This window comes from Ornithorhynchus anatinus, chromosome 1 (assembly GCF_004115215.2).
Source record: "Ornithorhynchus anatinus isolate Pmale09 chromosome 1, mOrnAna1.pri.v4, whole genome shotgun sequence".
In the NCBI taxonomy this organism is placed as follows: domain Eukaryota; kingdom Metazoa; phylum Chordata; class Mammalia; order Monotremata; family Ornithorhynchidae; genus Ornithorhynchus; species Ornithorhynchus anatinus.
In genome coordinates, this window is record NC_041728.1 from 182218902 (window position 1) to 182232088 (window position 13187).

General features: G+C 60.9%; 1 protein-coding gene across 1 annotated transcript in view; it reads left to right on the forward strand.

Moving 5' to 3' along the window:
• Positions 1 to 3260: 3260 nt before the first annotated feature.
• ASIC4 (acid sensing ion channel subunit family member 4) overlaps positions 3261 to 13187 on the forward strand; it is a 40712-nt gene continuing 30785 nt past the window's right edge. Inside the window, exon 1 of the mRNA XM_029053009.2 lies at positions 3261 to 3984. Within this exon, the coding sequence (XP_028908842.1) occupies positions 3397 to 3984 (588 nt within the window). The 5' untranslated portion in view covers positions 3261 to 3396. The remainder of the gene's footprint in view (positions 3985 to 13187) is intronic.

Genomic DNA, 13187 nt, shown 5'->3' on the forward strand with positions numbered 1-13187 from the left:
TTGATCAGGTACCCGGCTCCCTGCTGGATGCCCTTCGGGGCGAGACTGTGGTCCCCAGAGGATTGGGGGGCGGCGGGCACCTGGAGGGACGACAGTGGCCGTGGAGGTGGGGGAAGGGCAGGGGGCAGGGATGGCGGGGTCCGAGGAAGGTGATAACTCGGGTGGGATGCCCCGCTTTCTGTCCTTGGTGATCGGGGAGGGGTCGGGCTGCCCCGAAATGGGACGCACCCCCTCGGTAGGGGAGTGGGGGGCCGACTTGCTGGTGCAGCTCTGGGCGCGGAGGTTCGGGTGGGGGGAAACGTTCTCGGGCTCTAATCCCCGCCAGCTGCCGTTTCCCTCAGATCGATTCCCTTCTCACTTCGTATTTTTTTTCCCCCTGCTGCTGGTTCCGCGGCGTTGGATCGATGGAGCCGCCTCCCCCCTCCCTCCGGGCTTCCCCTCCCCGCTGCTCATTAGTGCTCCGATTAATCAGCGCTCCTCCTCCCTCCCCAGGGGGACATGTGCTCCCTTCCCCGCGAAGGCGCACACCTCTCCCCTCACCCCCCTCCAGGAGGGGCCCGCGACCCCCCCAAACCTCAGGCCGGCCTAGCCCCCCGAACCCCCTAAGATAGCCACCCTTTTTTTTACCCCTCCTCCCTCCCTCCCCTTCCAGTGGGGAACATTTTTCAGGGGTGGGGGACGGCAGAGACAGAACAGAAATCCAGTCCCTTTCCACGGTGGTCAGCTGGACCACCCCCCCTCTGCTTCTGAAAAACGAATCTGATCTCTTCCTTAGTTTCCACTGCTCCTCTCTCCCCCCACGACCCTCCACCTCTCTAAGACCCCCCCCCCCCATTTTCTCCCTTCCCTCTCTCCCTGGTCGCCCCCACACCGGTCTGCCCTTGGCAACCCTAAAGAGCACGATAGAAGCACGGCATAGTAGGGTAAAGCCCGGGCCTGGGGCCCAGAAGGTCCGTGGGTTCTGACCCCGGCTCTGCCACCTGTCTGCTGGGTGACCTTGGGCGAATCGCTTCACTTCTCCGGGCCTCGGTGACCTCCTCTGGAAAATGGGGATGGAGACTGCGAGCCCCCATGGGGGAAGGGGATCGGGTCCGACCTTTCATTCTTCCAAGTGTATTTATTGAACGCTTCCTGTGTGCAGAGCACTGGACTAAGCGCTTGGAAAGTACAAATCAGCCATAAAGAGAGACAGTCCCTTCCCGCAGTGGGTTTAAGGTCTAGAAAGTATCCATTCCAGGGCTTAGTACAGTGTCTGGCACATAGAAAGTGCTTAATAAATACCACACAATTCTCCTTCTCCTTCTTCTCCTTCTTCTCCTCCTCCTCCTCCTCCTCCTTCTTCTCCTCCTCCTCCTTCTTCTCCTCCTCCTCCTTCTTCTCCTCCTCCTCCTTCTTCTCCTCCTCCTTTTCTTCTCCTTCTCCTTCTCCTTCTTCTCCTCTTTCTCCTCGTTTTTCCTCTCCTCCTTCTTCTCCTTCTCCTCCTACTCCTTTTCTTCTCCTCTCCTCCTCCTCCTTGTTCTTCTCCTTCTCCTCCTCCTTCTTCTCCTCCTTCTCCTTCTTCTCCTCCTCCTCCTCCTCCTTCTCCTCCTTCTCCTTTTCTTCTTCTCCTTGTTCTTCTTCTCCTCCTTCTCCTGCTTCTCCTCCTTCTTCTCCTTCTTCTCCTTTTCTTCTTCTCCTTCTCCTCCTCCTCCTTCTCCTTCTCCTCCTCTTTCTTCTCTTCCTCCTTCTTCTTCAAGAAGGAGGCGGCATACCACAATTATCATTATTATTGTTATTATCGTTATTATTAAACCCTCCGGCCCCGGAGTGGGTAGGTGGGTGGGGAGCCGTCGGTAACGGTTTATGACAAGCCCGCCTCCGAAGGTCCGGGGCCGGGGGAGGAAGGGGCAGAGGGGGCTTCCAGGTTAGCATGGCGGGTTGCCGGCGAAGGCTAGCGGGACCCTGTGACGGGTCGGCCCGCGGCAGCTCCCGGGAAGCCGGTTCTCCTTGCCCTGGCTTGCTAACCTCCCTCCTCTCGCTGGGAACTCCAGAGATTCAAACAAGTGGCATGGCTGGCACCGCCTCGGAAAGTGGCTGAGGGAGCCGAACCGGGGAAGGGGCGGGCGGGTTTGGGACCCCCACCCCACCCCCCGGAGTCGGGGAGGGGGAAAGGGGTGCGCGCCCCGGCCGGGCCCCTCCGGCCACGACGGTTGGCGGGGGCTGGGCGAGGGCCCCATCGGGTGGGCGAGGGCAGCAGGATCGGGGCGACCCCGGAGACCCCCCGCCCGACCCCCCCCCACACCCCCCCGCCTCCCATCCCGCCCCCCGCCACGGGCCGGGCCGGGGAGGCCGTGGACGCGTCCCGAATGATTGAAGCTTGGCGTGGGGGCGGGGTCCGGGAGCGGCCCCCGCGGAGGAGCGGCCCTCGCGGGGGGGCGGGGGGACACGCAGGGGCTGACAGCTGTGCCCGGCCTGATAAGCGAAGCCGCAAAGAGACGATCGACGACAGAGACAAGCGGCGGCGGCGGCGGCGGCGGCGGAGCAGGAGGAGGAGGAGGAGAGGAGGAGGAGGAGGAGGAGGAGGTGGCCCGGGCTGCGGAGCTGCCGGGAGAGTGTGAGCCGCTCCTCTGACTCCCCCTGCCTCTCTCCGGGCTTCCCCTGCCTCTCCGAGACTCCCCCTGCCTCTCTCCAAGACTCCCCCTTCCTCTCTCCGGGCTTCCCCTGCCTCTCCGAGACTCCCCCTGCCTCTCCGAGACTCCCCCTGCTTCTCCGAGACTCTCCCTTCCTCTCCAAGGATCCCCCTGCCTCTCCGAGACTCTCCCTTCCTCTCCAAGGATCCCCCTGCCTCTCCAAGACTCCCCCTGCCTCTCCGTGACTCCCCTTGCCTCTCCAAGACTCCTTCTGCCTCTCCAAGGTTCCCCCTGCCCCTCCAAGGCTCCCCCCTGCCCCTCCGAGACTCCCCCTGCCTCTCTCCGAGACTCCCCCTGCCTCTCTCCGCGCTTCCCCTGCCTCTCCGAGACTCCCCTTGCCTCTCCGTCCTTCCCCTGCCTCTCCAAGACTCTCTCTGATAATCCGAGACTCTCCCTTCCTCTCCAAAACTCCCCTGCCTCCCCAAGACTCCCCCTGCCTTTTCCAGACTCCCCTTCCTCTCCCCAGGTCCCCCCGGCTCTCCAAGACCCCCCCCCCCTCCGTGCTCCCCCTGCCCCTCCGTGCTCCCCCCGCCTCCCCCAAACTCCCCCTTGCCTCTCCGAGCCTCCCCCTGCCTCCCCCAAACTCCCCCTTGCCTCTCCGAGCCTCCCGCTGCCTCCCCAAGCCTCCCCGGGCCGCCCCTCCTCTCGGGGCGAGTTTTGGGGACCCTCCGCGGAGAAGGGAAGAGCCGCCTCGGGGGGACCCCCCCAGCCCCTCACCTCCCCCCCGATGCCCATCGAGATTGTGTGCAAAATCAAATTTTCGGAGGAAGGGGAGGAGGATGCGAAGGCGAAGGCGAAGGAGGAGGGGGACGAGCAGAGCGTGCTGCTGGGGGGGTCCGGGTCCGGCCCGGCCCCCCGAGACCTGGCCACCTTCGCCCGGTCCAGCTCCCTGCACGGGCTGGGCCGCGTCTGCGGCCGCGGGCCCCGGGGACTGCGCCGGGCGCTCTGGGCGCTGGCCCTGTTGGCCTCGTTGGCCGCCTGCCTCTACCAGGCGGCGGGCTCGGCCCGGGGCTACCTGGCCCGGCCGCACCTGGCCTCCCTGGACGCGGCCACCCCGGCCCTGGGCTTCCCCGCCGTCACCCTCTGCAACATCAACCGTTTCCGCCACTCGGCCCTGAGCGACGCGGACATCTTCCACCTGGCCAACCTGACCGGCCTACCCCCCAAGGACCGCGACGGCCACCGGGCCGCCGGCCTGCGCTACCCCGAGCCGGACATGGTGGACATCCTCAACCGCACCGGTCACCAGCTGGCCGACATGCTCAAGAGCTGCAACTTCAGCGGGCACCGATGCTCCACCAGCAACTTCTCCGTGGTGAGTCCCCGGGACACCGCCCGGCCCCGGCCCGGTCCCCGACCTCCTCCCCCGCGTCCTTCTTGGGGCGACGGGGACGGTCTCTCTCCGTTGCCCGATTGTCCGTTCCAAGCGCTCGGGACAGTGCTCTGCGCGTAGTGAGCGCTCCCTAGATCCTATTGAACGAATGAATTGAATGAATGACAGCCCGGGCCCGGGGGTCAGGAGGTCCTGGGTTCCACTCCCGGCTCCGCCGCCTGTCCGCCACGTGACCTTAGGCAAGTCGCCTCGCTTCCCTGGGCCTCGGTGACCTCGTCTGGAAAATGGGGATGGACGCCGGGACCCCCCCCCGCCGGACGGGGACCGTGTCCAACCCCACTCGCTTCTCTCCACCCCCAGCGCTCAGTAGGGTGCTCGGCCCAAAGGAAGCGCTCAACGCGTACCCTAACGATGATGGATAATTGCTCCTAATAATGATGGTGGTATTTCTTAAGCGCTACTATGCGGCAAGCACTGGTTTAAGCGTTGGGGTAGAGACAAGCTATTCGGGTTGGACAAAGTCCCTGGCCCACGTGGGGCTCACAGTCTTCAGCCCCCTTTGACGGGTGAGGGAGCTGAGGCCCAGAGAAATGAAGTGACTTGACCAAGGTCGCACAGCAGGCGAGGTTCCCTCCATCCGATCCCAAGTTCCGGGCCCGGGTCCCCCGACCCTCGGTGGCTCCCCCGACTCCGGGTTGCGGTGGAGAAGGGGAAGGGGGAGTCCTGGCTAGGGCTGCCCCCTTCCCTCCCCCATCGCCACCCCCCCAAGCTGGGCCTCGCCTCCTCCGCGCCGTCCTCCGAACCGTCCTCCCCGCCGGCCCGGCCCACCCTGCCCGGTGGAGCGTCGCTCTGGGCTTCCCCGAGGTGGGCACGGAAGCCGCAGAGGCTGACGGAGGGTGACGGAGGGTCAGCCCCGACGCCCGCACCCCCCGGACCGCGGGGAGGGGAAGGGACAGAGGCGGAGGGTCGGGGGACTCGGGGCAGCCGGGTCTAGGGTCGGGCCGACTCTGCCCCTGCTCCTCGAGGGTAACAACAATAATAATAACAATCAGGGTGGTGTCTGTTCAGCGCTTACTATGTGCCAAGCACTGTTCTAAGCACCGGGATAGATACACAGTCATCAGGTGGTCCCACGTGGGGCTCGCGGACTTCATCCCCAATTTACAGACGAGGTCACTGAGGCCCAGAGAAGTGAAGTCACTTGCCCAAGGTCACCCGGCAGACAAGTGCAGAGTGGGGATTGGAACCCAGGTCCTTCATTCGTTCACTCAGTCGTATTTATTGAGCGCTTACTGGGTGCAGAGCACTGTCCTAAGCGCTTGGAAAAGTCCAATTCGGCAACAAAGAGAGACAGACAATCCCTGCCCGACAACGGGCTCACGGTCTAGAAGCGGGGAGACGGTCATCAAAACGAGTCAACAGGCAGGTCCTTCTGACTCCCCAAGCCCGGGCTTTTGCCACGAGGGTCCGGGCCTCGTCCGGGCCCACTGGGCTGGGACCCCCTTCCCCAGCCCCTCCCCTCCCCGACCTGCCTCCCCCCAGCCCCTCCCCACCCCCTCATGCAGCCCGCACAGCCGAGGTGTCAAGCTCAGAGCAGCCGCGCAGCGTCGACGCCAACAACCTCCCCCCTCCCCGGGGACCCCAATGACCCCGACTCCAGAACTCCTGGTGCGCTCGCCGCGGTCTTCCTCCTTCCCTCTTCCCCGCTCCCGCCCACACTTTCCCCTCTCACTCCGACACCTTCTCGCTTTCTTCCACTTCCTCCCGCGCTCCCGGGGCTTCCAGCTCCACTCGTGCTCCCGCATCCCCACGTGCACAGTCGGCTGGCACCCGCCTATTCTCAGCCCCCCCGTCCCCCCGCCCACCGTCTCCCGCACAGAGAGGGTGACTGCACACGTAGAGCTGAGCTGCACATCCACGCTGACCCAAGGGGTCTTCACAGTGTCAGCAGGAAGGCCCTGGGGGTCTCTTCAGAGCCCAGAGAGCCCCCCCGGGGGCTCCCCAGAGCCCCTGGGAAACCCAGGGGGTCACCCCAGTGCCAGTAGGAAGGCCTGGGGGGTTCCCTGGAGCCCCGAGAGACCCATGGTGGCTCTCCACAGGGTCAGCAGGAGGCCCTGGGAGGCTCCTCAGAACTCAGGGAGACCCCCTGGAGCTCCTCAGAGCCCCTGGGAAACCTGGTGGGGGGGGGTCTTCACGGTGTCAGCAGGAGGTCCCGGCGGCTCCCCAGAGCTCAGTGAGACCCCCTTGGAGCTCCTTAGAGCCCCTGGGGGTCTCCACAGTGTCAGCGAGGGGTTCCAGAGGCTTCCCAGAGCCCAGCGAGACCTCTGTGGGTTTCCAAGAGCAACCCGGGGTGGGGGGTCTCCACAGAGGAAAGGTAACATTTGGGGATCATTCTTTCTCTCAGGTTCGAACTTGCCTCTTTCCCAGGCTCGTCCCCTCTCTCAATCCTTCCACCCGAGACTCTGCTATAAACACCTTAATCCAATTCCCCCCTCCACACTCTCCTCCTCACAACGCCCCCCCCAACACACACAGCACTGTGCATGTGTGTCGTGGTCCCGTGTCGATGCCCAACACTCACATGAAGTGCTTCACGCAGAATGTGGGGGTCTCAGGCCCGTCGGATCCGAGGTCCCCCACCTCCCACCCCCCGGCCAGGTGTGAGTGGGTCTGTCTCAGAGCGGGGGGGGGGGGAGGGCGAGTCTCTGCCTCAACCACTCCTGTCCCCACTGTGCTGCTGGGGTGGGGGTGCCAAAGGAGTCTACTACCCGGCTGGCACAATGTCGGGGGGCGAGGGGATGACACAGCGGGGGCCTCCGGAACGCCGGTCTCCCCCCAGCTGGGTGACGTCAGCCGCTGGACCCCCGCACCGACCGACTCTGGGTCCCTGACTGGAGGGGCACTGGGGCGTTCTGAGTGATTTCCAGATGGAATTAGGCCCAGAACAAACCAGTGGTGGTGATGAAGGCGAAGAAAGAGGAGGACTGGGATCAAGATGAAGAAAGAGGAGGAGGAGGAGAAATAAGAGGACGAAAAGGGGGGGATGAGTTGGAGAATGAGGCAGCTCTTTGGGGAAGATGGGGGGGGCAGGCTGGGAAAAGAGGGGGCCCTTTTGCTCAGGAAATAGGTGGCTTGGCAACCTACTCTCCTGAGGTGTTGTGGAGCACAATTGTGATCCACCCACCAGCCACGCTGCTCTCCCTTCTCCCCTTGGCTGTTTCCCCCCACAGGGTTCCCACCTTGTCGGGGCTGGGGTTGAGGAGCGGGAGTGGGTGGGAATGGGAGTCCCTCCCCCCCACGCACACACACAATTGCCGGTGGGGGGGCTCCCACCCGTGTGCACCGTCCCTTTGTGGAGAGTCCCGTCGTCCTATCTGCCCCGGTGTGGGGAGGAGGAGAGAACTGGTCCTAGCAGGTGGTGTTGGGGTTGTAAATCAATGGCATCTTTGTGCTGCTGAGTGGGGGGTTTGTGTCTCAGTCCCCGAGGAGAGGAGGATGGGGAGGAGGAGGAGGGGAGGGGGGAGTAGGAATATAGGGGAAGAAGAAAAGGGGGAGCTGGAGGGAGAGGGGGAGGAGGGGAGAAGCGGAGGGAGAAGTGGGAATAGAGGGGAAGAAGAAAGGGGGGAGCTGAAGGGAGAGGGGGAGGAGGGGAGGAGGGGAGGGAGGAGTGGGAATAGAGGGGAAGAAGAAAGGGGGGAGCTGAAGGGAGAGGGGGAGGAGGGGAGAAGGGGAGGGAGGAGTGGGAATAGAGGGGAAGAAGAAGGGGGGAGCAGGAGGGAGAGGAGCAGGAGGAGGGGAAAAGGGGAGAGAGGAGTGGAAATATAGGGGAAGAAGAAACGGGGGGAGCTGGAGGGAGAGGAGGAGGAGGGGAGAAAGGGAAGGAGGAGTGGGAATAGAGGGGAAGAAGAAAGGGGGAGCAGGAGGGAGAGGAGCAGGAGGAAGGGGAAGGAGGAGTGGGAAAGGGGAAGAAGAAAGGGGGGAGCAGGAGGGAGAGGAGGAGGAGGGGAGAGGGAAGGAGGAGTGGGAATAGAGGGGAAGAAGAAAGGGGGAGCAGGAGGGAGAGGAGGAGGAGGGGAGAAGGGGAGGGAGGAGTGGGAATAGAGGGGAAGAAGAAAGGGGGAGCAGGAGGGAGAGGAGGAGGAGGGGAGAAGGGGAGGAAGGAGTGGGAATAGAGGGGAAGAAGAAAGGGGGAGCAGGAGGGAGAGGAGCAGGAGGAGGGGAGAAGGGGAGGGAGGAGTGGGAATAGAGGGGAAGAAGAAAGGGGGAGCAGGAGGGAGAGGAGCAGGAGGAGGGGAGAAGGGGAGGGAGGAGTGGAAATATAGGGGAAGAAGAAACGGGGGGAGCTGGAGGGAGAGGAGGAGGAGGGGAGAAGGGAAAGGAGGAGTGGGAATAGAGGGGAAGAAGAAAGGGGGAGCTGGAAGGAGAGGAGCAGGAGGAGGGGAGAAGGGGAGGAAGGAGTGGGAATAGAGGGGAAGAAGAAAGGGGGGAGCTGGAGGGAGAGGAGGAGGAGGGGAGAAGGGGAGGGAGGAGTGGGAATAGAGGGGAAGAAGAAAGGGGGGAGCTGGAGGGAGAGGAGGAGGAGGGGAGAAGGGGAGGGAGGAGTAGGAATAGAGGGGAAGAAGAAAAGGGGGAGGTGGAGGGAGAGGAGGAGGAGGGGAGAAGGGGAGGGAGGAGTGGGAATAGAGGGGAAGAAGAAAGGGGGGAGCTGGAGGGAGAGGAGGAGGAGGGGAGAAGGGGAGGGAGGAGTGGGAATAGAGGGGAAGAAGAAAGGGGGGAGCTGGAGGGAGGGGGGAGGAGGGGAGAAGGGGAAGGAGGAGTGGGAATAGAGGGGAAGAAGAAAGGGGGGAGCTGGAGGGAGAGGAGGAGGAGGAAGGGGAAAGAGGGGAGAAGAAGGAAGAGGAGAGAAGGAAAAGAGAAGGGAGGCTGGGAGAGGAAGGGGAGCAGAAGGGAGGGAGAAGAGGGCGGCGGGTAGGAGGACACAAGGGGAGTGGAAAGGGGGGAATAGAACGGATTCGTATTGCTGACTGTTTATCTGTATCGATGTCCGTCTCCTCCCCCTCTAGACTGTGACCTCGTGGTGGCCAGGCTTTGTCACTTAGCACAGTGCCCTGCACACAGTGAGCGCTTAATAAATACGGTCGAATGAAGGAAGAGGCTGGGATGGGGGGAGGAGGGGAGGATAATGTGGTCAGCCCCCGGGAGGAGAGAAGATTGTGGGGGGCGGAGGATTCCCCTGACACGGAGGAAGAGGGCCAGGTGAGAGGAGATTCCCTCACCTTTAGGCGAATCCTCGGAGATTTTCTGGGGGTGCTGGGTGACTCGGGGGTGGCAGTGGACTCTCCCCAGCGCACAGTACAGCGCTCTGCACGGAGAAGCAGCGCGGCTTAGCCGAAAGGCCCGGGCTTGGGAGTCAGAGGACGTGGGTTCCAATGCCGCCTCCGCCAGATGTCCGCCGTGGGACCTCGGGGCAAGCCACTTCACGTCTCTGGGCCTCAGTGACCTCACCTGTAAAATGGGGATAATAATGATGATGGTTTTTGCTCAGCGCTTACTATGTGCCAAGCACCGTTCTGAGCGCCGGATGAAGACTGCGAGCCCCACGGGGGACAACCCGATGCCCTCGCATCCACCCCAGGGTGTAGAACGGTGCTCGGCACGTAGTAAGCGCTCAACAAATACCAGCGTTATTGTACTCGTTAGTTATTTCTTTAGAAAGCGCTCAATACATAGGTTGGATGGGTCGATGGATGGATTGAGCCCCGGAGGCTTAGGCCTAGGCCAAGTGCAGAGTGGGGAGAGGCTGACGGCCGGGAGAGGAGGGGGACGGAATCTCCGCCGCCTTGACTCATCTGGAGAATGGGGATTAATGATAATAAAGATAATAATAATTATGGTATTCGTTAAGCGCTTACTATGTGCTGAGCACCGTTCTAAGCCCTGGGGTAGATACAGGGTAATCAGATTGTCCCACGTGGGGCTCACCATTTTTTTTAATCCCCATTTTTACAGATGAGGTAACTGAGGCCCAGAGAAGTGAAGTGACTTGCCCAAGGTCACACAGCAGACAAGGGGCAGAGCCGGGAGTCGAACCCACATCCTCTGACTCCCAAGCCCGGCCTCTTTCCTCTAAAACAGATTAAGACTGTGAGCCCCACGTGGGACAATCTGATGACCTTGTATCTACCCCAGTGCTTAGAACGGTGCTCCGCACGTAGTAAGTGCTTAACAAATACCAACATTATTATTATTATTATCATAAATTCAGCCCGCTCTCGTCCTCCCACTCGGTTCAGTCTCCGGGCCTGTTCCCCCCCACTAAACTCCTCTCTCTGTGCTCCCCTACAATAATAATAATGTTGGTATTTGTTAAGCGCTTACTGTGGGCAGAGCACTGTTCTAAGCGCTGGAGTAGATACAGAGTAATCAGGTTGTCCCACGTGAGACTCACGGTCTTCATCCCCGTTTGACAGATGAGGGAACTGAGGCCCAGAGAAGTGAAGTGACTTGCCCACAGTCCCCCAGCAGGGATTCGAACCCATGACCTCTGACTCCCAAGCCCGGGCTCTTACCGTTGAGCCACGCTGCTTCTCAACAAATACTAGAATAATAATAATTATTATGATGATTATTCCCTCCTCCCTCTGCGCCCCCCCTTCCCCACCCCCACGGGCCCTTCCTCAGTCAATCAATCCTTCAATCCTCCCTCCACGCTTCCCTCCTCCCTCTCAGGCCTCCCCTCCGGCATCCGCAGCCCAGACTCCTGGGTTCCATCCCGGCCGGATCCCAGTCGGTCAGGAAGAGGGCCGGAGGACGGGAAGGGGGACGGGGGAGCCGGGGGGGGTCTTCTCCCGGGTGGGGGGAGATGAGGATGTCGGGGAGGGCGATGGGATTTGGGGCGAGGGTCGGGAAAGGTCTCCCCCAACCCCTCCTCCTCCTCCTTTCCCCGTTCCTCGCTCTCCCCCCGCTCCCCCACTCCGCTGTGACCTTTCCTCCGGAATCCAAGTTAATAAATGTCACATTTTCCAACCTATTTTTACTCTGATAAGTGTTCCCTCCCCCAGTCCCTCGAAGCTGCCTCTGTGGCTGCCGCTGCCCTGAAATATCTCCGACCCCTTCCCCTGTGCCCCCTCCCACCTCTCCTCCATCCCGTTCACTCCCCGAGTCCTTTCAGAGGCAGGGTCGCTGCAGTCAGTCGGATTTATTGAGCGCTTACCGTGGGCAGAGCACTGTATTGAGCGCACGGGAGGGGACAATAGAGCCGAGTCGGTTGGCACGTTCTCTGCCACTCTTCCGTCCATCCGATCGTTCTTATCAAGCGCTCCTTGCGGAGCACCGTACTCCGCGCTTGGGAGGCGTCCCCTTCTTCCGTTCCGGGGGTCCTCCGCGCTCTCCCCGCTGAGCCGGGAGGCCTGGACTGTGGTCTCGGGGTGACTGGCTTCCACTGACAACACATTGTGCTTTCCAAGCGCTCAGGACGGGGCTCTGCACAAGGTAAGCGCTCAATAAATACGACCGAACGAATGAAGGCCTCAGCGGCGGGAATCCCCGACCCACCCGACGCCTCGCAGATACAAGGGAGCTCTGAAGGTGTCTGGTTGGGAGCTGGGGAGATTGGGAAGGGAAGTCGTCCATCAGGTCGCCCCCTCCTTCCTCACTTCGCTGCTCTCCTTCTCCACCCTGGCCCGCGCACTCCGCTCCTCTCACGCCAACCTTCTCCCTGGGCCTCCATCTCGCCCATCCCGCCGTCCACCTCTCGCCCACGTCCCGCCTCTGTCCTGAACGCCCTCCCTCCTCAAATCCCACAGACGATGACTCTCCCCCACTTCAAAGCCCTACTGCAGGCTCGCCTCCTCCAAGAAGCCTTCCCTGACTAAGCCCCGCTTTTCCTCTCCTCCCGCTCCCTTCTGCGTCGCCCCGACTCGCTCCCTTCCTCCATCCCCCCACTCCCAGCCCCACTCTGCTTATGTCCGTATCCTTCGTTTATTGATTTCTGTTAACGTCCATCTCCCCCTCTGGACTGTAAACTGGTTGTGGGCGGGGAAGGTTGCCGAATTGTCCATTCCAAGCGCTTAGTACAGAGCTCTGCACATAGTAAGCGCTCGATAAATACTATTGAATGAATGAATGAATGAATGTGTCTACTGTACTCTCCCAAGCACTAAATACGGTGCTCTGCACACAGTCAGCGCTCAATAACAGCATGGCTCAGGGGAAAGAGCCCGGGCTTAGGAGTCAGAGGTTCTGGGTTCTAATCCCGGCTCCGCCACCTGTCAGCTGGGTGACTTTGGGCAAGTCACTTGAGTTCTCTGGACCTCAGTGACCTCAACTGTAAAATGGGGATTGAGCCTCACGTGGGACAAACCGATGACCTTGTATCTCCCCCAGCACTCAGAACAGTGCTCGGCACATAGTAAGCGCTTAACAAATACCAACATTATTATTATTGATAATAACTACGATTGACTGACCGATAGGCTGGCAGGAAGGGGAGGAGGGGAAGCCTCTGTTGGGACCAAGGCATGGGGTATTACTGGGGTTTTGGGGGCAGAAATGACACCACTGAAGGCTCTCGGGCAATAGTATTTATTGAGAGCCTACTGTGTGCGATGCACTGAACGAAGCACTTGGGAGAGGACAGTAAGATAGGGTATTTTGCCTTCAAGGAGATTATAGCCTAACAGGGGATACTATTCTATTTAGAATATTCTATTTAGAATATTTGATTCTATTTAGTTGCCATTGTTTTTACGAGGTGTTCTTCCCCTTGACTCTATTTATGGCCATCGTTCTCGTCCATCCGTCTCCCCCGATTAGACCGTAAGCTCGTCAAACGGCAGGGACCGTCTCTATCTGTTGCCGACTTGTTCATTCCAAGCACTTAGTCCAGTGCTCTGCACATAGTAAGCGCTCAATAAATACTATTGAATTGAATAAATAAAATAAATTGTAGCTAAGGAAGGCAACAGAATATAATAATAATAATGATGATGTTGGTATTTGTTAAGTGCTTTCTATGTGCCGAGCACTGTTCTAAGCGCTGGGATAGATACAGGGTCATCAGGTTGTCCCACGTAGGGCTCACAGTCTTCATCCCCATTTTCCAGACGAGGGAACTGAGGCACAGAGAAGTGACTTTCCCAAGGTCACCCAGCTGACAAGCGGCGGAGCCGGGATTAGAACCCATG